The 26,879-nt window shown below is 40.3% G+C and overlaps 2 protein-coding genes across 3 annotated transcripts in view; both read right to left on the bottom strand.

Annotated features, from left to right (window-relative positions):
• Positions 1-26,879, bottom strand: part of acot18 (acyl-CoA thioesterase 18) — a 102,524-nt gene that overhangs the window by 46,697 nt on the left and 28,948 nt on the right. The gene's annotated exons all lie outside the window — the stretch shown is intronic.
• On the bottom strand, positions 661-26,126 carry LOC117248960 (CD9 antigen). Of its 2 annotated transcripts, none has more exons than XM_033614219.2 (8): positions 25,858-26,126; positions 8,571-8,673; positions 5,261-5,358; positions 4,434-4,508; positions 4,239-4,340; positions 3,404-3,493; positions 3,201-3,284; positions 661-1,336 (listed from the first exon to the last, which is right to left on the bottom strand). In XM_033614219.2, the coding sequence occupies exons 1-8, from the start codon at positions 25,924-25,926 to the stop codon at positions 1,271-1,273; spliced, it is 687 nt and encodes a 228-aa protein (XP_033470110.1). In that variant the 5' UTR covers positions 25,927-26,126; the 3' UTR covers positions 661-1,270. The 2 variants fall into 2 exon arrangements, with proteins under 2 accessions (XP_033470110.1, XP_033470109.1); XM_033614218.2 differs by lacking the exon at positions 25,858-26,126 and adding an exon at positions 17,171-17,357.

Genomic DNA, 26,879 nt, shown 5'->3' with positions numbered 1-26,879 from the left:
TTCAGAATGGACCAAGGACCCACCAGTTGGGAACCACTGCTCAATATGATCCTCTCTGACACCACATTAAAAGAATACACCCACAAAATGATCATGGGTGTATGAGTTACTCCCCCTATGTGAAGTTGAATTTGTGGAGAAAACGTGCTTCTCCTTGATGAAGTCACAGGCGACCTAACCGCAAAACTACACTGCTCAAAACAGTTAAGTGAACACTTCATGGTCACAGTCTGACATCAAGTCAGTTAAACTTCAGGGATAGTGTGTCCGTTTAGGAAGCACAAGTGATTGTGAATCAGTTTCAGCTGCTTTGGTGCAAATCAAAGTGACAACAGGTGACCACAGACAGTTTGCGCTCTCCTTATCCTTCCTGACTGATTCTTCTCTAGATTGGTCTTCTGCTAGTGTCCTTGTCACTACGGGTAGCATGAGACGGTACCCGCAGCCCAATCAGGTTGCACAGGTAGTCCAGCTCCATCGAAAGGTGAGCTGGACAGGACTGTAGAAGGGCACCAGCCCAGCAGCAGGACCGGTATCTGCTCCTTTGTGTGAGGAGGAACAGGAGGAGCACTGCCAGAGCCCTACAAAACGGAGTGAGTAACTGATGTATAGATGATCATTTTGTGGCGGACATATTGAAGGACAAATGCTGTCACAAAGTCTGTTTAACACCAATCAGTGTTTATTAGTTCGTTTATTTGGCATTTTAAAGATATATCTTAACTGCATTCATCAAAATATTTGCATAAAACTCCACAGTTCTGCTTTTATAAAAATCAAAAACACATAAACTTCAGGAACGCGCACAAATTAAAACAAACAAAACAAACATGTTGTGCAGTAAAATTCAGTTAGCTGCAAAAAGCCTGTTAGATTACAAACCAACCACAGGCGAACTTTAACATGTTTTACATGAACTGAACCGAGTGTTATCCAACAGTGACGAGTTAACAGTTGTGTCCTCCAGAGGGCAGCAGAGTCTTTCAGGTCTCTTTTCTCCTGCAGACCTGCTCTGTGTTGAAATGAGAAGTATAAATTCAACAGACTGGGCACCAGAATAAAACCTTTGTTCACTTTACTTTGCAGGGAGATTACATTTGTACCCAGAGTGGGTCACTGCTCAGGCTCCATACTCTCACTGTGAGGTCATCCTGCATGGATCCAGGCGGTAAACTAAGACTGTTATGATTATTACATGAACTCTAAAGCAGCCGTGGTGAAAGTGAGGACACATACGTTAAAGATGGAGGCTGTCTGTGTTGTGTGGTGTTTAGACAAAGTCCCTGGACCTCTTAATGGCACAGCAGAGCATCATGCTGAAGATCATCCCGAAGATCTGTGGAGAGGAGAAGCAGACGGGAACGTACAGGGTTAAAACCACAACAGATGTCGACTGCTAGATCTGCTGTAAACTGGTGTAAAAAGATATGGCTATTTGCAAGCAAGCGTGGGTTTCCTCCAGGTACTCCAGCTTCCTCCCACAGTCCAAAGACATGCAGGTTAATTGGTGACTCTAAATTGTCCGTAGGTGTGAATGTGAGTGTGAATGGTTGTCTGTCTCTATGTGTCAGCCCTGTGATAGTCTGGTGACCTGTCGCCCAATGTCAGCTGGGAAAGGCTAACCTAGAGTTAACCCTGAAGTTACCCCACTAACCCTAAATCCTGCTTTGTTTCACAGACTCTATTTTACCACAAGTGGTTACATTAACATCTGTACTGCGGCTGCAGCCCTCTTGCTTAATACTGGCCCAGTTTCAGAAACCACTGTTTCCATTAGGTGCTCAGGTATTTATCAGCCGTGACCCCATTTTTTTATCCTTCACCCTTTACATTCGTCTGCTGAAGAAGGAGAGCTTCATCAGTTGATGAACGTCCTTGATGAAGGCCATGTTGCCCAGCACTCAATGTTCATTTCACTACCATAAGCTGTCTCCTGTTGTTTCCATGAATTTAGCAGTACATTTAACCGCACTCACAACCCTAAACCATGTGTAACTCACAGTCTGTATAAATAATGGACGTAGCCACCATGACTTTACCCATTGGTTTGTCGACTCTTGTTTTGAAGCCTCGAGTTTAACATTTCGGACGTCGCCATCTTGGCTTTTTGGACCATATTTGGGGACAAGGCTGGAGCTGTTAAGGAGCGAGCGTTGGATCTGACGCACTGACAGAAGCGACCACTGTTGACGCCTCACAGACAGCCTGTCAATCAAGCGCTCCTGCCCTTAAATTTACATAACTTTGGGTTTTAATAAAATGCAGACGGCTGAGTTGTAAAACTTTTTACCCCCTTACAGTTGTCATGAATGTTGAAATTAGCTATAGAGACCCAAACTGTTTATATACCAGGCTGTAAACATGTTCATTTCTGCTGTAACTAATTTTTGACATTTCTGTGTTAGCTTCATTTCTCAGCCTCGGAGGTTGCCGCTTGATGTAACCACATAGGCTCAGGACCTCCACATCCTGTGTCTCCACCTGTAGGACTGTCTGAGACCAGACACCTGATTCAAATTTTAGTTTGCACAACTAAAGAATTTCTGCACAAACTGTCAGACACCATCTCAGGGAGGTTCATCTCAGTGGCTGGTTTCTCCTGAGCTGGCTCACTAGACCGGTTGGATGTACTGCCAAATTCTTGGGAACGACACTGAAGATGGCTTATGGCGGAGAAATGAACACCAAGTTCATGAGAAACAGCACTGAGTGACATTCCTGCAGACAGACATTCCTGCACACACCCTCAAAACTTGTGACATCTGTTAGCGTGCCAGGTGATGAAACCACACGTTTTAGAGTGGCCTCTTATTGTGACCGTGCCAAGGCACATCTGTGTTGTATTCATGCTGTTTATTCAGCATCTTGTTATGACACACTTGTCAGGTGGATGGATTATAGGTCATGTTGGCAACATGCTCACTAACACGGATTTAAACAAATCAGTGAACAAAATTAGAGGTTAAAAAAAAAAAAAAGCCTTTTATGCACATATTTAAACCCTTAAAAGAAGGGAGCACAAACAAGTGTTCCATTTACACTTTTGATTCATGTATTCGTTCCATTTTATCGTCCTATTCAGCAATTTAAAAGATATATTAGGGAAGTTGCTCATGATAAAGTAGGTTTCTTTGTGTGGAGATGTTTCATTTTGACTTTTCAGGCTGTGTGCAGAGCTCTGACATCATCCCAAGACTCACCATGATGACACCGATACCGATGCCGACCCCGCCGATGATGTGCAGTTTGTTGTTGAACACCTCATCGATGGCAGCTGGACAGCTCTGATGGGGCAGCAGAGAGCGAAGACATTTATTTTGAAATTAAAACACAGGTACAAATCAGAGCAACAAATTCAATGTACGCAGTCAATTGAGAAACCCTGCACTGTATGTTGTGTTACCGTGGTGATGAGGACCTCCAGTCCCTCCTTCTTGGGGCAGATTTCTTTGGCAGCATCGATCACTGTCCCTGTGGGGCCGCAGCAGTCCAACTGTCAACAGGAAACCACAACTTCAGTTCAGACAAATCAAACTAATAGCTGATTAGATATTTATGTGATCAGGTCACTATCAGATGTGTTCCACTCATTAGCAACACACATCCCTCTACCTTACACTAAAGATATTAAATACAGTACAACATATCAAACAAGTGCGCGTAAAGTTGAGCCCTTCTTATCTACATACAGTCCTCGTCCATGTTGCAATGCCATGTTTCTACACAGCCTCTCGTGTTTTTACGTTGCCTGAGGGCGACCAAATGCTTGGAAAGGTGGGGGTGAACAGGAGTTTTCAGGTGGTTGCAGTCTGAAACGTCACCACTAGATGCCGCTAAATCCAACACACTGGTCCCTTTAAGAGTCGACAGCCATGCTAACATTCACTGTTAAGCACTACACACAAAGTACAGCGGAGGATGAGGGATATCATTGGTTCTGCAGGTATCTGAACTGGACTGAATAAAATGTTGACCTGATGACGGCACTAGAGGAAGAGTTACAAGATCACCAGAGTCATTATGATTCATCCTCAGAGTAATGTAAATGTTTGTACAAAATTTCAACATACTCCATCATATTGCCGACCCCCGGCCTCACATGTGACTCTTAAGGACATGACGCTCCAATATCAGTCACCATTTGAGAAAAAGGGAAGTGGTAGCAACAACAGAAAGCAAATATATAAATACATATGAGCATCTGTTGAGTGTGTGTGTGTGTGTGTGTGTTTTCTTACTCCAAAGTGGATGAGACGCAGCGTTTCCTTCAGTGCATCCTGTCTGGTGTTTTTGTAGTTGTCGTAGGTCTGCTTGTAGAACTCTGTGACGTCCTCCACCACCTGAAGACACGCAAAGACAGAGCAAACTGCATTTAAAATACTGACTGTAACTGTGTGTGTGTGTGTGTGTGTGTGTGTGTGTGTGTTGCATACCCTGTCCTTGTTGGAGAGACCCCAGATCCCAGCAGCCACCTCCACAGCGAAGATGAGGAGCAGGAAGAGGAAGAACTAAACAAAAAAACAGAGTCAATTTAATGCAGCTCATCATGTTTTTTATCATCTCAGGTGTTTATTCAACTACATTAGTTATTTCTGAGGTCGTACTTTGCAGTGTTAAGTGAATATCCCTCTATAAAATAGCCTGGCATGTTGTTTCAGGTTGGCTGGTTTGAAAAACAGATTCACGAGTTCAAAAGTTCAGCTGCCAAAACACTGCACAGCTGTTTATAATCCACCTCTGTAGAAGTTATGACAGTTTCTCTCTTGCTGCAACACTGCTCCTACGTAGCAGCAATGTGTCAGTCTGTGGGTGTGAAGGTCAGCGTGTGACTGCTCCTCTTTGTCACTGTTTTTGTTCATTAGGTCTTGATATTTGGATTTTTGCCTTTGAAATCATGCAATGTATCAAACTGCATGTGACCAAAGCACCTCCCCAGAAATCTGACTGTACGTTGCGGCAATGCAGACTTCCTGAAAACCATTTCTCTCAGTGGAAACAAAGCTTTCATTTACTTTAATTTCACAGATAAGAAGCTCGATAATGAGAACAATTGTTTGTTGCATCTTTAATATGTCTTTAAAAAAAAGGAAAATTATGTAATATAGTGACGAGAGAAGTTTTAACTGTGACAGGTGATCCTTATTGTAGTGTGAGGTGCTTGTTGTTTTACTTAGAATCACCCGATTGTAACATTTTGTGCAGACTAATCAAAAAATAATCTCGCTTTGTGCAAAAAATACAAATACAAAAAATGACTCACCAATCCCAGCATGCACGGCGACTCTTTAATGGCTCCGCAGCATCCCAGGAAGCCAACAACCATCATCAGAGCCCCTGCTGCAATCAGGATGTACACACCTGCAGAACAACAGCACGCAGATCAGGGACAGATGATACGGGCCTAAAATAACACCATGATACTGCAGGGTACTGTTTGAGATAAAAGATGTTTGCCCTTTAAAATACATGGACACACAAAAAGTTATGAACGGATTTTGATGAAATTTTCAGGAAAGGTGGATACTGGGACAAGGAACAGATGATAAATTAAATTTCATCAAAATCCATTCATAACTTTGAGTTATTTTGCAGACAAACAAACAGACCAACGCCGGCGAAAACATAACCTCCTTGGCGGAGGTATTAATATGTTTGTGTGGCAATACCGTATCATCACACAGTGCCAAGTTTTTTTTTTTATATTTATTATTTTTGAGAAACACAAATTAAACACTGGGTTTGCAAAATATATTTTGTTGCTAGAAAAAATGTCTGTTAGTTAGTTAGTTAGATGACCAGACTAAAAACTTTCTTATTAGATAAGACAGATGTTGACAGTTTATTAGCAGACATAATCTACAGTTGAAAAAAAAGGTAATAAATCACAATATATTTTATCACAATATTCAACATATGGCAACATATTTAAAATCGTAATAATTTATCTTGACTTAAGTATCATGGTGATATCGTATTGTGGATCCTCTGGTGATTCCCACCCATAGCACATGTAGTTATATTAATGTCTTGTTACTGACAAATATTTAATTGAAATCACATGAACAATACACCCTTAAAAACACAGTACCTATAATTTGCCTACAGTTCATCCTCATTTGCTTTTTGCAAAGGTTAATTTGCATGAGAAATTTGCATGTAGCATTAAAGCTAGTTTAGCCCAGGATACTGATGTTACTGTACTCAGTCCAAACAGAGACTCAAGACTCTGGATGTGTTTTTGGCCTCCTCTCTGATTGTGGTGATGAATCACATTCAGAGAAAACATCCCATCAACAAGTCATAAATTACTGTGGAGATGCTGCAAACATCAGCTGTAAAAACAAATTTTAAAAGTAATTTCAGTGCCATCAATAAAGATCCAGCATCTTTATTGTGCTCTGACGTGGCTTTCATAACCATGAATCATTAAAAAAAAAAAAAAAAAAAAAAAAAAAAAAAAGATAAAAATATAAAAGTGGGATGACAAAATCCACCGCACTGATGTCATGAGTGCATTAACCACAACACACACACTCAAATATTCCTCCTCCCAAGCTGCTATTAACATGTTTGTCATTTCAAAACAATCCTCTGTCGCCTCGCTGCCCACTCCACTTATCAGTTTGATGGAAGCGAAACACAAAGAGTGAAGGGGAGGGAGCTAGTCTCTTTCTGTGAGTGGAGAGACAAAGACGTCTCTGTCAATGAGGGAAGAATGAAAGCTATGTGTGGACGGCTCTGCCAGGCCGGAGGAGCCACCTCGTTGTGGACCAACTCTGGCCTCAGCTGCCCTCTGTGTGCCCTGCTGCCTGGTTCTCTAAATGAGGCTGTCCATCAGGTCACATCTGATGAGTAAGTGAAAAAACAATGCTCTTATAACAGAGCAAAGATTGGTACCAATGATCCAAAAGTGTAGCGGCTCAGCAGTCCGACTGACACTGTGGTCAATGAAGCCGATGAAGGCTGCAGCTAAAGCTTTTAGCACCAAGTGCAACTAACACACTTTGGTCAAAACTCAAAAACCACGGTGGTTCAACATCAAGCCTGAAGTGTACACATGGTAACTGGTCAACTCCCTTTTACTGTGGTGTCAAAGTGAAGGAGCACTTAGTCACTGTGGATAAAGAAACACTTTAACTGTGAGCTTTTGCCACACAGCTGGGATGTTATTCAACCACTGGGCTAACAGGAAGAATCTACAGTGTCCCAGTAAGGAGGGAATGTGATAAGAGTTGGGGCTAATATGCTTCACACCATGCCTGACATGGCCTTGCAGTATCAGGGTGTTTACAGTTAAACTCAAGACCTTTTTAAACCTTTAGTAGCCTGGTGTAGCTACACATTTTGACAAATAAAGGCCTGTCTCAATTAGATGCCCAGTCCTGTTGCCAAGCAGTTCATTTTTAGTTTTTTGGATGTATAAAAGCGGGTTGTTTTGTTACCCACTTGTTAGTTAGGCGTTTAGATCATGCGTACAAATATTAGGTGTTTAAACTTTTGTCAATATAGAGATGCTACACATTGTTAGCTTGGTTAGATTCTAGATAATCTAATTGGTCATTTCATTTTACTGAAACCAAAAAATAAGGTGGTGACTCCCTACTTCTGAAGCTATCATAAAGTGAAATTATATGTCTATTCTGCTGTCTCTAAGAGATAGATCAAATAAATGATTCATTATTGATGTGTTACTCGAAGCCTAATTTTTATACAAGTAATATTCATACTGGTTTACATAAACAATTTGATAGTATTTCCTGATCTTTGCTGAGCAACAGTTTGGTGTGAAAGAAACCAACCCGAGTAATCGTTACTCTAAAGCCATTTATTATTGTTAAACTTGTAGCAAAAATAAGGGCACTGCACGCATACAGGTGTTGGGTCTAAGTTTGTTCCCCTTGTTAACTTTTATTAGTAAATGTAAAAGACTTTTCAAGGACCTGCAGCCACCTTGAGGTCTGAGGATGAGATCATCACGTGCTGTTTGCATATGCCCTTATATGTATGTCCTGTAGATGATGTCTTGATTTTGATGTGTGTGTGTTATTTTATTCTCTAATTGGTTACTATTATTTATGTATTTATTTGTTTTGATCCTGTTTGCTGTTGTTTAATGTTTGTTGAATGTTTGTTTTGTGTTGGAGGACCTCCTTGAAAACGAGATGGTGCATCTCAAGGGGTTTATCCTTGAATTAAAATTTCAAATAAATATATGCTGATTTTAGAGGAGACCAGTGGCGCTGAGAAATGTCTTTGCAACTCCACTTGCTGATTTTCACTCATGTAAAATAACGGTCCACTTCCATGTTTTGGTAAGGTTTGTTTTCACGTCTGATGCAAACTGGACCCAAGGACACATGAACTGTAATCGAGACCACCTTTTCAAATCAACCTGGATCGACAATCGTGTCCAGGTGCAGTCCATAGTCCACAGTGTTTACACATTAATCAAACAAACTGGGGGTGCTTCACAAAACCTGGCTGGGGTCCCAGTCTGAATGGAAAGCCTCCTCAGTTACGGTAACCTGGATGCAACTGCAAAGACAGTTGTGTGATGTCAAAGGCCTCACCAGTGAAGAAGACTGTAGGTGAGTCCTGTCCTTCAAACAGTCCTGCTGTCCTGGAATCAAAACGCAGCCACAGGCCCACAGCGAGCACCCCAGTACCTGCCAGCTACATGAGAGACAAACACAGGAAACAGGGGAATTAAACACTTTACTGTCACTTTTAAATCATATTCAGCACTGTGAACATTAATAAGGATTTCTTCTGATGCATGGAGAAAAACAACCGCTGTTAATCATATAACACATTATCATCTGTGTTGACTCAGACACAGCAGAGCTTTGAGCTAAATGCTAATGCTAACATGCTCACAATGACCATGGTATAATAGCCATGTCCCAAATACACACCACATACTAATTATATGCAAATCTTTAGTATGTTTGTTGTGTTTTCACTAGAAAAGTGACAACAGTATCATGGATGTATAGTGGATCCGGATAACAGACTCCAAAATGGCACCTATTCAGTCCTATGAGAATTGCTCGCCTGGTGCATATGCCAAAAATGTTTCTAGCTTCCGAGTTCACAGCCATCTGAATATGCACAGTATAAAAAATGCAAACTGCAACCCTTAATTTTGGTTATTTTTAAAAAGGAAGACTTTTTACACATACTTCCATTGAAGTTTAATTATAGTAATAAAACATTTGTTCAACCAAGAATAATATCTCATACCGCTGCAGCCCTAGTGTAAACAATTAGCATTTGGCTGTAACATTATCTTATCAGCACTTAACACAAGATAGAGCTGAGGCTGATGGGAATGTAATAAGTTTTGTAGGCATTTTGTCATAAACCAAATTACTGGACACATTAATATTTTGATCTGATGAGGTCATTGAAGAAAATTAAGGGGATACACAAAGTCAAAAGGATTTATCGTCTGTACAACATTTCCTGATAAATCATAAAGCTGCATGGTGGATTGACCCACATGCACTGCAGTCCTTTGAGCCATGTCACCTGTGAGACTTTGAAACAGGTAAATTGAGGTGGAAAATTCTCTGATGGATTAAAATGAAGGATGACTGAGAGCTAACAGCTGAAAAATGAAGCCGAACATGGTGCTTCACATTCCCCCTCCCCACACATTCGCCTGAAACCAAACCCACCCTAAAGAACCTGATCAACAAGCAGCTCTTCTAGTTTTAAAAACCTGCCAAACAACATCAGGCAGAGACTGACGACAAAACCAGCCTTTCAGCTAAATGACAGCATTTACATCTTATTTACATTGTCCCTTTTCAAATTAAAAAATAAGACCATTTTCCCAGTTATTCAATCTGTGATGGAACATTTTATTTGTGCTGTTCCCACATCATTTCAACACTAAAACTTGAGGTTAATTCACTCGCACACATCCAGAACATATGAACACTATGATTTTAAGTCACACATAACAAAATAAGTGTGAGAGCAGACAAAGGATTGTCACATCGTACGTGTATGTTTGTCCTCATGGTGTTTACCGCAGTAATGACCCACTGGAATGACTCAATATCTCCCCAGCAACCACAAAACACAAGTTTACAACAACTCTGTGTTGCCACCCAAATAACTTCCATGATGTCCCACAGTGTAATGCTGACGTCTGCGTTGTGCAACAGGAGGTATGACTGAGGCAAAGCATCCACGCTAACTGGCAGTGGTATGCCTCAACATGTCCTCAAGATCCTTCCTGCTACAGTCTGATGACCGTGAATCTGTGGACAATCACACACACGCCACAAACATGGATGTACCACTGCATTGACTGGTTAGTGTGTAAGGAAGCAGTAAAATAGCCCAAATATAGCATACACTTTAACTCATACTGCATTTTTAGGCTGCTAAAATACGTTTAACTGCGGCCCCGTCCACAGCAGCACACCGTTTAGCCTTTGCACTGGTAGATTTGATTTACCAGAGATGCTAGCAGTACATAAATAAGCACAGCAGAAATGTCAGCTAGGTCAAACCCACAGCGTTTAACTGTGTATCTTTAAATATTACAGTTACGACTGACAGACAACAGGAATTAGGGATGCACCGAATATTCGGTAAGCAAAAAAACACACATTCGGTATTCGGTGGAATAAGTTAAAAGCAAGGCCGAATAATAGCGGCGTGTTTTGATAACGCAATCAAACAGCGTGCCGTGACGGGCGGAGTAAAATGTCGGCAGTGTGGCGATCCGCCCGTCACGGCACTCGCATTTGCGACTAAAAATAGTTTTGAGCGAGCAAAATAGGCTTAAATCATTCAGCACGCTGTGCGAGCAGCCTACAGATTTCAACCACCAGCAGAAACGAAAGGCGAATCCCACAGATTGTGGGTTGAACGGGGGTCACAGAAACAGACAGTAACAGCAGTAGAACAAACTGACAGACAAAATATGATCTCTCAGAAACCGACTTCAAATGGTCACAACACAAACCTTTATATAATCCAGGAGAGCAACATTAGTGATATTGTTTTAAAAGAAAATTGAAACACAGCTTAAATTCTTGAATTGCATAATGAGGAAATATCCAGAGACAGCACGAGCACCACTATTTAGATCGCAATGTGAGTCACGAAGCAACAAAATCTTTACTGTCTAATTAAGTACTCTATTCACCGCCACACCTAAAGATCTGTCAGCACAACACCTTATAGGATAACTATGACTGAACATTGTGTTCAGTTTAACAGTAGAGTCAGAGTGACACAGACACACCTCATCATCCATCATAACGCTCAAACGTAGCCTCGAGCTTAAACTGTGGCTGAACTCTCTGGATCACATCTGTCACCGTTTGAGTTATTGTGACACTACAATAAAAGCATTTGGTTGTTTATTGTACACTCCACTGACAATATATGTGCATTTAAGAGGGTTTAAAATACATTTAGACAATTCACTTTATATGTACACAGTACCTGCAGTTTACACACCAGCGGCACAAAGTACAAAAGTCAACACTGCTATGTTTTAACCAGTTTCACCCAAAACTTGGTTCAACTGCACCATCTTACCTGAACTAACTTTACTAGTAAATAACCTTCCACCAAGTACTGGCGACTGAAATACAGAGACCTACAACAGACCGTTAATACAGAGTGCTTGTCCTTTTGTTCCCTCATTAATAATCCAACAATCACTTTATCGATTGTTTCTGTTGTACTTTGATACAGACATCCTCACCTTCCCAAAAAAGAATTGGAGTAAACAGAGCAAATATTTTCCACTGGCTCTGCGAACATTAAATCACTCTTATCGTTCTAACTTTTCCACCATGACACCACTTATTAAGACGTGATTTACACCTGCTCAGGGGAGCTGTAAAATATGTCACTGGTGTAACCTGTTTTCACTACTTTATAGCATGAATCCCACACATAACCAACCACAGATCACACCTCCTCTACACTCATCCTAAACATAGGAACCCCACAAGGCTCTGTGCTGAGCCCAATGCTCTTCACCCACTATTGAACCCCCATTTACACCTCCAACTATAATTTAATTTGCAAATCACACCACAGTAGTAAATACTAAACCCGGATTGTTAAAATACAAGTAAACATGTTAGTCTGACCAAAATTGTACTAAATCGAATTTCTCATGGTTGGACTAACAAGTTGTCCACTATGTCCACCAGTTTTCCGCTAGCCAACCATAGCCAACTTGTTTGTCGATTGTTTGGTCTGTGACGCAATAGGTCAACAAGAAAAAGGTCAAATACTAACAAGCTAAAAGGGGGTATATCGCCGGAGAAGTTGGACATATGTCAATAAATGGCATAATGGACTTAACTGTGCATGTTAATGTACTGAATGTGTCAAAACAACCAACTTGGACCTCCAACACCTCACACCTGGTTAAAACAGCCCAACAAAGATGGTCCTTCCTCAGGGAGCTCAAACAGGCCCAACTGTCACACAAACTGCTGCTAAATCAAGAGAGCCTCCTGACCAGCTGCACAGCCGGTGGGTAAACGGACCTACATCGTCAGGATGGAGCCCCACAACCTGGATGCCATCGATGCCAGTCAACTGAGGAAGAAGGGTAGCAGTATTATCAGGTAGACCTTTTCCATACTTGTGCGCTGGCTTGGCTTAACTTATCAGTGATTTGCATCTCCATATAACAGGGCAACCTACTTCAAGGTATGTCTTTAACTGGTGACGCACTTGTTTGGAGGTGATGATGTTTAAAAGCAACGCCCTCTTTACCGCTGTTTACTGATGCACTGTGCAACAGTTGATCGTAGCCAGATACTTATCATGGATTTTTAGGCTGCTGTTGCGATTTTGCATTGCAAATAGCAGTTAATGCTTAAAAAACGGAGACAGGATGACACTGAATCATCACCCAATGCACTGCAATTTGTTTGGAGGTAGTAGGATGTGCTTTGACTTAGGGTTAGGATATTTTCCTTGTTTTAAAGGCTGCATTACAGTGAAGTGATACCATTTTCTGAACTTATCAGATGGGTCACGGTGTTCTATTATTTGCCTTTACCCACTCAGTCATTACATCAACATTACTTATGATTATTAAATCAAAAATCTCATTGGTGTTCCCACCTGTGGAGCCTTATTAAGGCAACTGATGTTTAAATTCATGTCTCGTTTGGACAAATCTCAAAATGGGATCATGCTGGCACTAACCAGCCCTAAGAGAAGCTGTTACAGATATATGTCTGGCCTCTGGAAACACTGGCATTTTAGTCTTACATAAATTTTATTGTATGTTATTTATTGTATTGTACATTTTTCATACTTTGTTTTTTTTGTATTTTTTTTTATCTATGGACCAATCTTGTGTCTGAAATAAAGTTTTATTTATATATATATATATATATATATATATATATATATATATACATACACACACAAATATACATACATACATACATACATACACACACACACACACACACACACATTTATTTTGTGTTAACATTTTATTAAAGCACCAATAGTCAACAATAGACACAATATTCAAAAAAAAATGTTGACATTTGATTTTCTCCTTATCGCCCAGCCCTACTTTGACCAAACTTTGGAGATGGTATATCTCGGGTGCAACTTGGCACAACTCGCATTTAAACTTGTAATGGAAACCCAAATAAATGCGGCGCATGGTCTGACTCAGTGCAGCCAAAATGCCAACAGAAAAGCCTTAAGGGACACCACACGCCCAGGCCACTTCCTGTTTGATCCACTGTCTTCCTACAAACAAGACAATAAGATCCCATACTAATAGACAGAGGAAAAGATTCTTTCCAAGAGCTGAGGCCACCATCACACCCCTCCCTGCCCAACCACAGAACATATTACAGGAATTATGAGCGAACGCACATGCGCGCGCGCACACACACACACACACACACACACACACAAAGGACTGTCACACAAATCCTCAGTGACTGCTACCACAGACACAATTCAAAACATCCAACCTCTATAAATGTAATATTAACTGCATTTTATCCATTTCCTTATCAAGTAACACTTGCACAAGTGTAACGTTTTAAACTTTACGCTGCTACTACTGTTCTCTGGTACTGCTCTTAATCATTTGTTTAATTTTAAATATACTAAAGAGGCCATGCAAAATTCCATTGTCCCTGAGTACGAAGACAGCTCAAACTAAACTACATTTCAACTTACACATGGCTGGTACAACCGCATGCAGAGCTCTTGTATGCACATTTAGGGAAATGTTTATATTTCAGGAATAGATCCAGGATGCTTTGCTTCACAAAGATCTTTCAATGAGTGATATTTCATAGAGACTATAAAATCCTCGAAACCTAATTTAGTTTATCAGCTGATATGATCTTGTTTTCATTATGTGCTCTCTAATGTAACAATAAAACAAACAGCAAAAACAGGAAGTGTTGAATGTTCTGAATGATAATGGATAGTTAATGTACAGTAAACGCTCTCAGGACAGTTGGTGTTTGTGTCGTCGGCGCACCAATGAGCCGCCTTAAACGCCTTGGAAGACACAGCCCAATCCCCTGAGGTTGACACTAGCTCTCATTAACCACAGAAGGCACTCTGCGGCACCATTATCAGTACAAAACTACAACAAAGACATGAATTATTGCTGAGATGTTTGCAGATTTTATAAGTCTCAACAAAGCAGCTTAAAGCACAACATGCAGCAGTAAAACTGTGCTTGATGTTCCAAAACAAGTTAAAGTTTCTTGTAAAGGAAATATCCTTTAAGATAATGTGGCCTGTGGGAAACGTCGTCTTTCAGGAACAGGAACAAGGAGCCCAATTTGTTTGCAGTAATGAGCCCTTTCACCAACGGCTCAGTCATTAAAGTTTTAGAATAAATAAACCCAATCTAATCTGATGTTTATGTCCATCTCTGAGCTGCTGCTGCAGTTGTCTTCTCATTTGTCCTCCTATAGCCACCTGTGCCATCATTACACACTGAGAGCGCAGACTGTCAAAACAGTCATTAAGAACGGACTAACAGTTAGTGTGTGTTCGTCCAACTCTGTAAACAGGAACATGTCCCGTTGTGTTTAGAGGTTTTTATTCATTCCTTGGCTGCAATGACCTTACAGAGCACAGATGTATAATATAACTAGACATCAGACCCCAAGATGGCGCCTATACAACTGTTTGCCTTGCGCATATGCCCAAAAAAGTTTCTGGATTCCAGTTTTACTTCGGCACAGTAGTGTTTCTCTTGCTGACCCTGCGGATTGATCAAATCATACTGGGCTTTTTGGGGAGGGTTGTTGACCATTAACGCATTTAATCATGTTCTAGTAGAGACCTTAAATACAAGTATGAACCTGAAATTGAGCACCCATCAATCAATCTGCAACTATTATCTGCACAGAGCTATGATTAAGCTAGCTAGCTAGCTAGCAACAGCACGCCAGACGGTTTGTCTTTGTTTCCCCAAAATACCGTGGTTACGCCTTCTGGCAAGAATTTATTCAGGATGGACTTTGTCTCTCTCTCCCTGACGGACACTACTTTCCAATCAGTGTTGCACCATCGACGCCTCACTGTAAGGACCATTATGGCACACCCAGTTTTCAATTACCAAATTAAATTTCTCCTGACGTTATATCCCGCCTGCCTATCCCATTTTTACTCGGAAATATGTCACAATGCTGAAGCTAGATAATCTAGAAATGCTGTTTCATCTAAACTTTAGGGCAGATGGGTCGCACCTGGATCTAAATATGATTCGACATTAAAAGTAGCTACACAGCTCAAATAGTGACGTGTACATGACGCCTCTAATGCAAGAACTACTGCAATGGTTCATCATCATCCCATCAAACTGTACTGGAAATAATAAAAATGCACCAACAAAAGATCAAAGTGACATCTTCAAAGAGCTTTTTTGTGTTCAACCAACAGTCCAAAAACTAAGATATTTAATTTACAATGACATTAGAGATACAGCTGGTAACTTATTAGAATAACATTGTGTCACATTTGCTGAAACTGTCACTGTATTTTGAGAGAAGAACATGAGACAGTCTGTGACAGAAAAACCATCATTCCCTAAAATCTACCACAGTGCACCAAAAACAACCAATCAAAACCATGCTAATCCAGGCAGAAAGTTTGTGACCAAGCTGCCATGATGGAAAGAGACGACCAAAGTACCAAGCTCCGCCCACCGGCCACAGCAAACTCTCATTTCACAGCTAAACGGTACACTAAAATAAGTTTCTGAAAACATTTGGGGCAAGAAATATACAATGCAGTAACAGAATCTTGATTCATGTTTGATCAGTGCTGCATTAGAGACTCCTCGGCTCTGTTGATTGATTTAGTTCATGTAAAACAAGGCCATTAGGGGCACTACAGGCGAATAGGGTAGGTAAAGAGGTATGATCAGTACTGAGTGTGTTTATAGTGTTTATAGTAATGTTTTCCAAAACTCAATATTTTCCAAAACTCAAAATGGTGACTGAGACTACCAAATCAAACTGCTATGTGTATATTTCTGACTTATTTTACTACAATAAGATCTGCTGGTCAAAGTCCAGCTGATTCCACCGTCAGTATGAGCTGAATTTCGTTGGAAAATGTTTTGTACCTCCAGCAGAAAATACCATGTGTTTTAATGGCATGCCAGGCATTGTTCTGTCAGAGCACACATCAAGTTTGCACTGACACACTTTCCTGAAGGCATATTGTGGCCCAGGAAACAGCAGGTGAATTTACTTAGTCAATCGTCCTCTAGTTTTCACTAGAAGGAACATTTTAAGTAAGTTAGTAAATCCATCTGCTTTTTTTTTTTTTTTAAAACATTGCTGTCTAGCACACAAACTTTTTAACCCCTACTTCAAAGTAAGGCTAAAAAACGTTCTCATTGTGTTTTGTATCTTAATTAAAGTTCCCTTGGGTTTTATATAACTTTAATTTACCCTCTAAAACAAATGTTAAGCAGCCTCTTAACTCTAAAAGTAAGCAGTGACAAACTCCTCAAACTAAAGCTGAGTTAAAGCATATTCTCACTTCTCTTTACTGAACAACTGAAACCTGCTTTAAGCTTAAAATGAAGAAACAGAATCCCTTTCAACACAAGCCAAAAGTCTCATGTTTCAACCACAACTGACATTGTGTAAGTGACACTACGTACCCAGAAGAGAAAGTTGAACACAAACACCAAGTATTTGATACACTGCAGTGCCCCCATGGCTCCTGGATCAAAGTTCAGACGGTTTGTCAAAGAGGAAAATCCAAACGTGAGAGCCCTGTGTTTAGGAGTTCTACCGTCTTCTTTGTGAGAGGAGCAGACAGGACAGAGTGGAAAGAAGAAGAATTTTTTTTGTGGGCCACACCCTTGCATGGCTCACCTGGGTATACTTAGGCAGGGGGAGGGAGTGGGAGGAGACAGGAGGTGTAGGAGTGGATTTCAGACAAAGGACTTTGAGGTTTAAATCTAGAGCAGCTGAATGTAATCAAGGAGCAGGTTAATTACTCCTGAGTACAAAGGGCCACTGGTTTATAATGGGATAAAGTGAGGTAATCAGCTGATAACATACGTAAGGATCAATTGATTGGTTTGTGATTGGACTACGCATTTATGAACTCTAGATAAAATCAAACAGTCGCTATCACATTTCATGGGAGATTAACTGCTTCTTTCAATTCAATCGGACACTTTGCTGCTTGTTTTTTTAACTGTGCCTTGTAAGGTGTCCTTGAGTGCTCTGACAGGCGCCTATAAATAAAATGCATTATGATTATTATTACTAAAAACATGTAGCATGTATGTGATATCTAATGACACAATACTAATATTTTCAAACTGGAATTTAGTCACTTAATATTGTGTTTTCCTTATTTTTGCAAATAAAACACCTCATGTCATGACCTCAATGTGTTTTGACAAACCGGCCCTCAAACTGCCTCCTCCTCACCCTTCTCCTCTCTGACCCCTGCCTGCACTCAGGATCTGTGAGGAGGAGGATGTGTGTCTGCACTTTCACAGACAGAAGATAAGGGAGAGAGGCACCCTTCAAATTTGCAGGTGACACATCCAGGATGATGATGAGTCAAAACTGTGGAGATGATAGTAGACTTCAGGAGGAGGGGGGGCTTAATCACAACACTGAACAACGCTGAGTCTGCTGTAGAAGCTGTCAGGTTTCTGGGATCGACCATCTCCTAAAACCTGAAGTGGACCTCCAACATTGACACTATCAGCAAGTACAACCCAGTCTGTTCTCTGCACATCACTGACTGTGTGATTTGGATCAGACACCAAACAGGACAGATACAAACTCTCTGTGCCAGCTTGCCCTCCATTCAGGGTTTACACACAGAGTCAGGAAACATCACCCATCACACCCTGGTCACAAACTGTTCCGAACTTCTCCCCTCTACAAAACACTATGTGCCAAAACAACCAACACAAGAACAGTTTATTCCCAGAGGCTGATGAACATATTAAAACCAGACCCAGGGTTTCCCACACATTCATTTGGCCCGCCATGATGAAAACATCTGCCGCCACTTTTTGATTTTATGTTTGTGGAGTTGGACTGTTGTACTGTTGAAATATACAGTATATACCTTAGAGCTGCTCTGAGAACACATGGAGCAGGACATCTAAAGTTTGCCTCTGAAGCAGCTGCTCCTCTCATCTCTGCTCTAATCAACTCTGATTGGAACAACTGATTAATTATTTACCCCGCGACTCAAAACTCCACAAACTGCGGCTAAGATAAACAGTACTCATAAGACCCCGATCACACACATTTTTGCAGGGGCGCTCTGAACTCCTTGAGCAACATCATCTCCGCCTTTTTCCCATTGTCCGATCGGATGATTTGAGAGGCGAGCCTTCTGTGGTGGTCACGACAACAAGTTTACAGTTGGTAAACAGTGGAGAAGAAACTGGTGGTAGCAGTTGCCGTGCGCCTTGCGTTTTACAACTTCCAAATGCTTTCTCTGTGTGACTGGGGCCTAAAGAGTTTTGCCAGTGCTGCGATCACAGACCTAGAGAAACCTCCAAATTTAGAGAGAGGACACGGACTGATACACACAGGAAAAAAAAAAACAATGAGAAAAGATTGTCCCCCACCCACCCACAGCTACTGCCACACATTGATTCAAATTCAGTAGGAAACACTGAGTCACAGTGTCAGGAACAATCCCTGCACACGACCTGTAACACCAAGCATCCACTACAGAAAAACAAATATTTCATACACCGTATACACTGTCATTTCCACCTTGTGTATTCAATCAAATGTTTATACTAATGCTGTCTAAATAACGCCATAATTTCGACAAACGCAGAAAAAATAACATGCTAAAAAAAATAATGCTGATTAATCATGTTCCGAGGTGCCCTTTGACCCGGTGTGTCATTGAAGGCCACAGTGGCTTTGTGACATGATGGAGGCAGACGAGACGACGCTGCTCGGCCCCGTGAATGAAGTATTTTAATTTAAAAACGCCTGGATTGAACTGTTGATAGGAGCACCGTTCTCTGCAGTGCAAGTAAGGAACTTTCGTACCATTGGAGAACTTAAAGCCTGAAATGGTCCGAGGTCCGAGATAGCACAGCCTCTGAAGCTAACGTTAGCAGCCAGCCTCGTAAAGCCACACTCGACCAGGCGTTCAGAAACAAACTGACTAAGTTTACCTGTGACTGACTGACTAACTCCCTTGTAAAATTAATGGACTGCAGACCAGTTTGGGTGGTAGAGGACAGGGGGACAATTGTGTCCAAAATCCAGGAGCTTTACAACGACAAACCTGCCAAAATTCATTGGAATTGAATCTTTTAAAAATACTTTCACAGCAAAAACTGATGTATGGGATTAATTTAGATTAATTAATCACAATCTAATTAACTTGATCCATTTTTTTAAGCGCTTGACAGCCCAAATTTATAGCTTTTTTTTTACCTGTATGTCTATATCTGTACTTGTACACTGAGAATAAGCCAGTCAAATTCTCTGTATATGTACGCACTTGGTCATTAAAGCTGATTCTGATTTGGATTTCATCAGATTTACAGGTTTATCACAGTTTTGTTCTTCACTTTGTTTTGTTTTCTTCAGTATGGCTACAAATAGTGATAAATTCTCATTATTTGTTATGATACATTGATTAACCATTTCATCTGAAATAAAAACATAAACTCACAAAACAGTGAGAACTGGTCAACGAAAATTTCCAGGGCCCAATGTAAGGTCTTCAAATAACTGATTCTGTCCAACCAGCATTTCAAAACTTAAAAGTTATTCATTAACAATGGTATAACACAGAAAAAATGTAGCACATCCTCATATTTTCATTCATTCATTAATCTTCTAACCGCTTCATCCTCTTGAGGGTCGCGGGGGGGCTGGAGCCTATCCCAGCTGACATCAGGCGAGAGGCAGGGTACACCCTGGACAGGTCGCCAGACTATCGCAGGGCTGACACATAGAGTCAAACAACCATTCACGCTCACATTCACACCTACGGACAATTTAGAGTTATCAATTAACCTAGTCCCCAATCTGCATGTCTTTGGACTGTGGGAGGAAGCCGGAGTGCCCGGAGAGAACCCACGATCCTCATATTTTGCGAGGCAGAAAAACAATGACACGGTGAAATCATTAGCATTTTTCTGTAATTAGCAAGAACTCGGTTATCTAAATTGATGACGAAGTTTCTGGGAAGTCTGTGACTAAAAAAGATACTTAGAGACTGACACATTGCAAAAACAAATATCACCAGAGGATGAGACTCAATAATAACGTTTGGATTATTGAATCAAGGACAAATAACATTTTCAAGATGACTTGGTTCAGTAAAAACAACAATCTGCCTCGTTTTGAATGATTTAACACCAAACAAGAAACAGAAAATCAGGCGGATGAAGAGAGACAAAGCTTCACAGGTGTATTCACACACACACCTCCTGGGACTGGGGTTCGGTGTTGTTTGCTGAGGTAACTCGAGCTGCTCTCCTCTCCCAGTAGACCCAGTGAAACCAACAACACTAGCTTTGTCTCCAAGCTGCTGAAGCCCCCCCCCATCTCTCGCTCTCTGCTTCCTCCCTTCATTCTCTCTCTTCTCTGCCATGAGCAGTTTCATTTGACAAGTATGCCACTGTCCACACTGCGACCTGTTATATTTGTGCATCTTCAGACTGAATAATTGTGTCAAAACAGATTTAAAGATTAGGAGATAAAGAGGAAAGTGAGAGGGGGGTGTTGGAAAAGGAATAAGACACAAAGAGGAGTGAAATAAGAGGAGGAGGATGAGTTCAGGAGAAAAGAGAAGGCTCTCAGAATAAAGAGCGACTACATGGTGATAAGAGAAACACAAGAAAAGGGAGAAAGGGAGAAGAAGCATTGATTGCAGAGATTCTCAGTCCTTTTAAAACAGATTGGCCTCAACTGCGCCCCCTGTTGAGATTTATCAGCATTTTCTAAACTACTGCAAGCTCAGAAATGTTCAGAAAAGCCCAACCATGTTTCCAACGTACAAAAGCAGATGTTTCACTCAGAGATAAATTAAACAAACAACTTCATAAACTATCTTTCACTCCAGACCAAGGACAGGCCTCCATTATGGGGTGATTTTGCTTAGACACTGAGACACACGTTTTCACATCAGAGAATCCAGATCATTTTGCTATCCTCACTATAAAACTACAATGATAAGAAAACTTTGTCTTCTCCTCTTTCAATTGGCAAACAACAAAAAAAATGTGCCTATCACTATCATCTTAATGTTGAATGAATAAGCTGTTTGGTCATATATGGCTGCCGGCTGTCATTACATGTTTTGTGTTTCAATCAAAATATTTTTGTCCAGTTACATGTCACTCTATATGTTCCTTTTACTGCTCTTCATTTTACTGCACTGTGCCCCAACCAGGTCAGGTGGGAGCCAGCTAATGGCACCACTCATTTAGAAATAACCATAGACTGTATATAAAGGTGAAGGACATCACAGCTCCCCAAAAGTGAAGCCAAAACATCTTAATCGCCCCCTGGTGGCTGATTGCAGCATAGGTCATAAACCCTGCCCCCTATACATTAGCATGGGACATGAGCCAAACTAAAAACTCCAAGTACATGTGAAATAAATATTTTCAAAAGATGGATTCTGTCATTTTAGATAGTTTTTTCTCGCTAATGTTTGTTCAAGTGTTTGTTTTTCTTCTGAATTTGGTTATAACTAGTAATAGGATGTCAAATAAGGCGCTTGATATCATGATTGACAGCTGTGTGTGCCAATCCATATGCTGACTATCAATGCCACTGTTTGCGAAAGTCGGACAGGTTTATGGGCAGGAACTGGATACCAGCTGAGATTGCTACTGTGCAGACTCCAGCTCCAAATGACATCATCAGCCAAGATGGCAGTGGCCAGATCTGCAGAATTTTGGCTTCGTTTTCGTATGGTGGGGGTAAGTGCTGTGGAAAAATTGTGCCCACCCTCCACTCTCCTCTCAGGTCACCCCAGTGAGTAAGTGACTCAATTTTGAGCTGCAAAACGCCCTTTTATCAATGTTAACTTCTGTTAGCTCTGTTGGCAGCGTTAGCAGCATCAACACATCCAATGGTGCTATCACAGCTAACAAAGAGGTTTTGCGGTTTAAAATAAGCTGCTTACCCACCAGGGCGACCTGGCAGGAGACCAGAGATTGGGAACTATGTTTACGCAGAAATGCCGTCCCCCAGCCGTGACTGGTAATCGCTGCTAGCTAGCTCCCACCTGATCCCACTGGTGTGCAGTGCAGAGCGGCTAAGGCTAACTTTAGCTAAGCAGTGGAGACTGGAAGGTGGGCAGTAGGCACTATGTTTGCACATGTTATTGCAGCCAGCTGGCTGTCCAACAGAAGCCAACAGAAAATAAAATAAAAGGCAAAACAATTACATCACAAAATATTTAAAATTTAACCACCTCTAAATGGTTAGCACTTTGAATGTGGCGCTAAAGCTCATTGAGTAAACGGAGCGCCAGACTAAAAAGAAAGACTTCTCATATTTCATAGAATTCTGCTATTTTTTCTTAAAAATTAACCGGTTCGTTACTGGTTCATGGGTGTCGAGCTAACTGACATAGTTTCGATGCAAAACCAACAATATGGGTATTGACACATCTGTCACACAATAACCACACAATGGAGATGTTTTGCATGATTAGCTCATATATTATAAGTGAGTAACCACAACGTGACTTTGAAATTTTAAATGTATCTACAGTGGAGAGAGTCTGTAAAAGCTATATTTCCACGGGTGGAGAATGTTGATCAAGTGAAGATAATGTACTTTCAGATCTATCAGTGTTAGTTCCCCTGCAAACTTCTCACACCAAGAAAACACGGCGTGACCACCAATGCTGGTGTGAAGTCGTCACTGCAAGGTGTCAGCTGTGCCCTGCACAACACGTTTATAGCACATCTTTAATTCACATTATTCAGTGATACAGAGTGCAGATCTGGTACTTGTGCTGTCTTTTCTGTTTCAATTTATTTACACTGCGTGTTGTCAGTCATGCTGGTTCATGCAGCCCAGCTGGGTCATACAGTAGGTGGTATTTCCTGATGGAAACGTCCTCTATCTGAAGATGACTGCAAAGATTACCCGAAAAGAAGGGCTTATGTCCAATAACTGTGAGATTAGGTGTAAAATCCATCAAAATGTCCTTTTATACAAATTTCAGTTTTGGAGTAACAGATGACATTGCACTTAATTCATAAATATGTCGACTTTAGGACCAAGACTAAATGCAGTTGTCCCCACTGGCTTAAATCATGATAGTATCAGTTTAAATGTGGTTTTTAACATGTGTCAGTTTTAGCTAAAATCTAATTTAATGAGCTTATATTTACTTATCAGATACAGGGGAGAAAATCAAACTCCAGCATCCATTAATTCTTGTGTTCAGAAGTAAATGACTCATGACCGTCAATTGTGTAAAGATAGTGGATGTAGAAACTGTGACATTTTCTGCATTTTGGTAGACGTCATCTTGGATTTTTGGAGCCAGAAGTGACCATATTTGAACTAGTGTGTGGATCTGACTGAGATCCAGAGGACACTGTCTGCTCACAGCCTGTAACTCAAGCGGCCACACCCTTAATTATGCATAAGTTTAAGCCTTAATAAAATGCAAACAGATGAGTTATATGGAATTTCACCCCCCATACAGTTGTCATGAATGGGTAAATTAGCTGTAGGGACCAAAAACGTTATGTTCTAGTTTATTTCTGCTGTAAAATTGGGCGTTTTAACATGGGGTTCTATGGGATTGACTCACTTTTGGAGCCAGCCTCAAGTAGCCACTAGAGATTTTCTACATTTGAGAACTGGTTTCATTTTTCTGCTTAGAGGGGCGAAGATCTACAGAGCCCTATAAGGGTCACATAAAGAATTTTTATTTTGAAATACTTTTGCAAAAGTAGTTCAACATTTGAAAGTATGGCTTGCCTTTTCACGTTCTTTGATGCTGTTATATGTTACGTTATCTGGTCAAAAACCTTTTTTCTGAGCTGACTCTTAGCTTAGCTTGTGAGCTTCACATTTACTGACTAAAGCACTGTACTTAAATAGCCTACTTAAGTACAATTTTGATGTACTTGTACTTGTGTATTTCGATGTTCTGCTACTTTATACTTCTACATCATGTCTGAGGTGAATATTGTACTTTTTACTCCACTGTATTTATTTTGTAACTTTATTTACTTTGCAGATTTAGAATATAAATACAAAATATAATCAACAAATAAACTATGATGTAATATCAAACATTAAGATAAAACTTTATCATGTCATTGGAAGGAATTCACATGTTACCCATCAAATAAAAGTATATAAAGTAGTTAAAATTACGTAGTTTCATGTACACATTATGCATAGATAATTATAATCCAAGAATATGACATGGGCCATTTTGCAAGATGAGCACATCCACTTTTGGTACTTTTCTAGTATATATTGATGCCAATACTTTTGCACTTTTTTTGCAGGATTTTTACTTGTAACAAAGTATTTTTACTCTGTGGTTTTGCTACTTTTACTTAAGTACAAGATCTGAGTACTTCCTCGACCTCTGCTGACTGCATATGTGCAGTAGCCTACCTACATATATTATTTTTAAAACATGAGCCACTATCTAAACATCAATTAAATCATATCCAGTGGTGGAAAAAGTATTCAAATTGTGTACTTGAGTAGAAGTAGCAATAATATAGTGTAAAAATACTCTGTTACAACAAAAAGTAATGCTTTCAAAATGTAATTCAAGGAAAATTACAGACTTATGGCCCATTTTATAATCATATATTTATGATATTACAGGATTTTAATCATTGATACATTCATGTGTTCATCACTTTACTATTAGAGCTGATACTTCTGAGTAGAAAAGCCTATAATACATTAAAAAAATGATTTAAAAACATAATTTGTTTGATTATATTTTGTATTTAAAAATGTAAGGAAACCAAGGCTATCACACTAAATATAACTTAGAGGAGTAAAAAGTACAATATTTACCTGTAAATGTAGTGACGTATGAGTATAAAGTCAGCTAGCATAAAGTTTAAAGTCAGTTAGCATAAAGTTTAAAGATAGTTAGCATACAATAGTTAGGTAAAAGTCCCTCAGAATTGTATTTGAGTAACTTGGGTATATTCCTCCTCTGATAATATCCACTGATACACATATTTATTGTTATTTTTGCTGTAAGTAATAAATAAATGAGGCTAACCATCTCTGTAAATTAACGTTAGCTAAAACAATTTGAAATAAAAGAAGCTAGCTTACTTTGTCACGATTATTTATCCATAATTTTTAAACTTACCCAGAAGACGAAATTAAAGATGAAGAGGGCGTACTTGACGCACAGTTCCCAGCTGCTTAGAGCCGTCATCCCTGCAGTGTGTTTTACCGGAGCAAGTTTAAAATGAAACCGTCAAATATCTGATTTCTGCCGCCGTTGGTCCGCTTCTTTAGGTGCTCAGTTCGAATCTGTTGCGTTCGGCTCGGCTCGGTCCCGCTCGGTCACTTCCGTCAGTTTGTTAGAGCGGGGCGGACAGAGCGCGCGCTTGACAGATGCCGCTCTGTGTGTCCTGGCGCCTGATGTGTTGGGAGGAAACAGAGACAATCAACTGCTGATGGCTGACAGGAGGGAGACCGAAAGGAGAGATAGCTGCCTTTTTCTCTTTTTATTTTCTTTATCACTCCTCTTTGCATCTTCTGTTCTCTTTATAACCACACATACTTTGTGAAAAATGTCAAAATGGTGGATTACATTGTGAAAGAAAGACTGAAATAAACTATAACTTCCACTATAATCCATATAAGTAGTAGGTATGAAGACCAAAATACTGCACAAGAAAGCTAGAAGTCCTGCCTTCACAAAATCACTTGATTAAAGGTAAAACAGAACTACAATAAAAATGAGATACACGTTTATTGATCCCACAATCGAGAAAATCCAGTAAAATGTAGGCTACTGTTTTTGTGACAAGTTGCTTAATAAATTCACAGGCTATACACCAGGGATGGCCAAACTGAGGCCCCCGGGCCACCTGAGGCCGGCTGCCTGTTTAGAAATGGCCTGTGGCGAATTTAAAAAAAAAAATAAGATAGAAAATTGTTAGAGCATATTTCTAATAAATTGCACTATGTACCAGGGCTGCAACGATTAGTCGACTAAACGATGACTAATCAACTATTAGATAATCTGTGACTATTTTAGTAGTTGACTAATCGGTTTGAGTCATTTTTCATAGAAAAGTACTATAAAAGTACCCCAAATACTCTTATTGCAGCTTCTTACGTTCAAATATTTACACACATACAACATTTACATAAGGGTGA

The sequence above is a fragment of the Epinephelus lanceolatus genome, chromosome 23 (genome assembly GCF_041903045.1).
Source record: "Epinephelus lanceolatus isolate andai-2023 chromosome 23, ASM4190304v1, whole genome shotgun sequence".
Lineage (NCBI taxonomy): Eukaryota > Metazoa > Chordata > Actinopteri > Perciformes > Serranidae > Epinephelus > Epinephelus lanceolatus.
The sequence above is the reverse complement of the archived record's forward strand: the minus strand, read 5'-3'. Positions and strand labels throughout refer to the sequence as shown.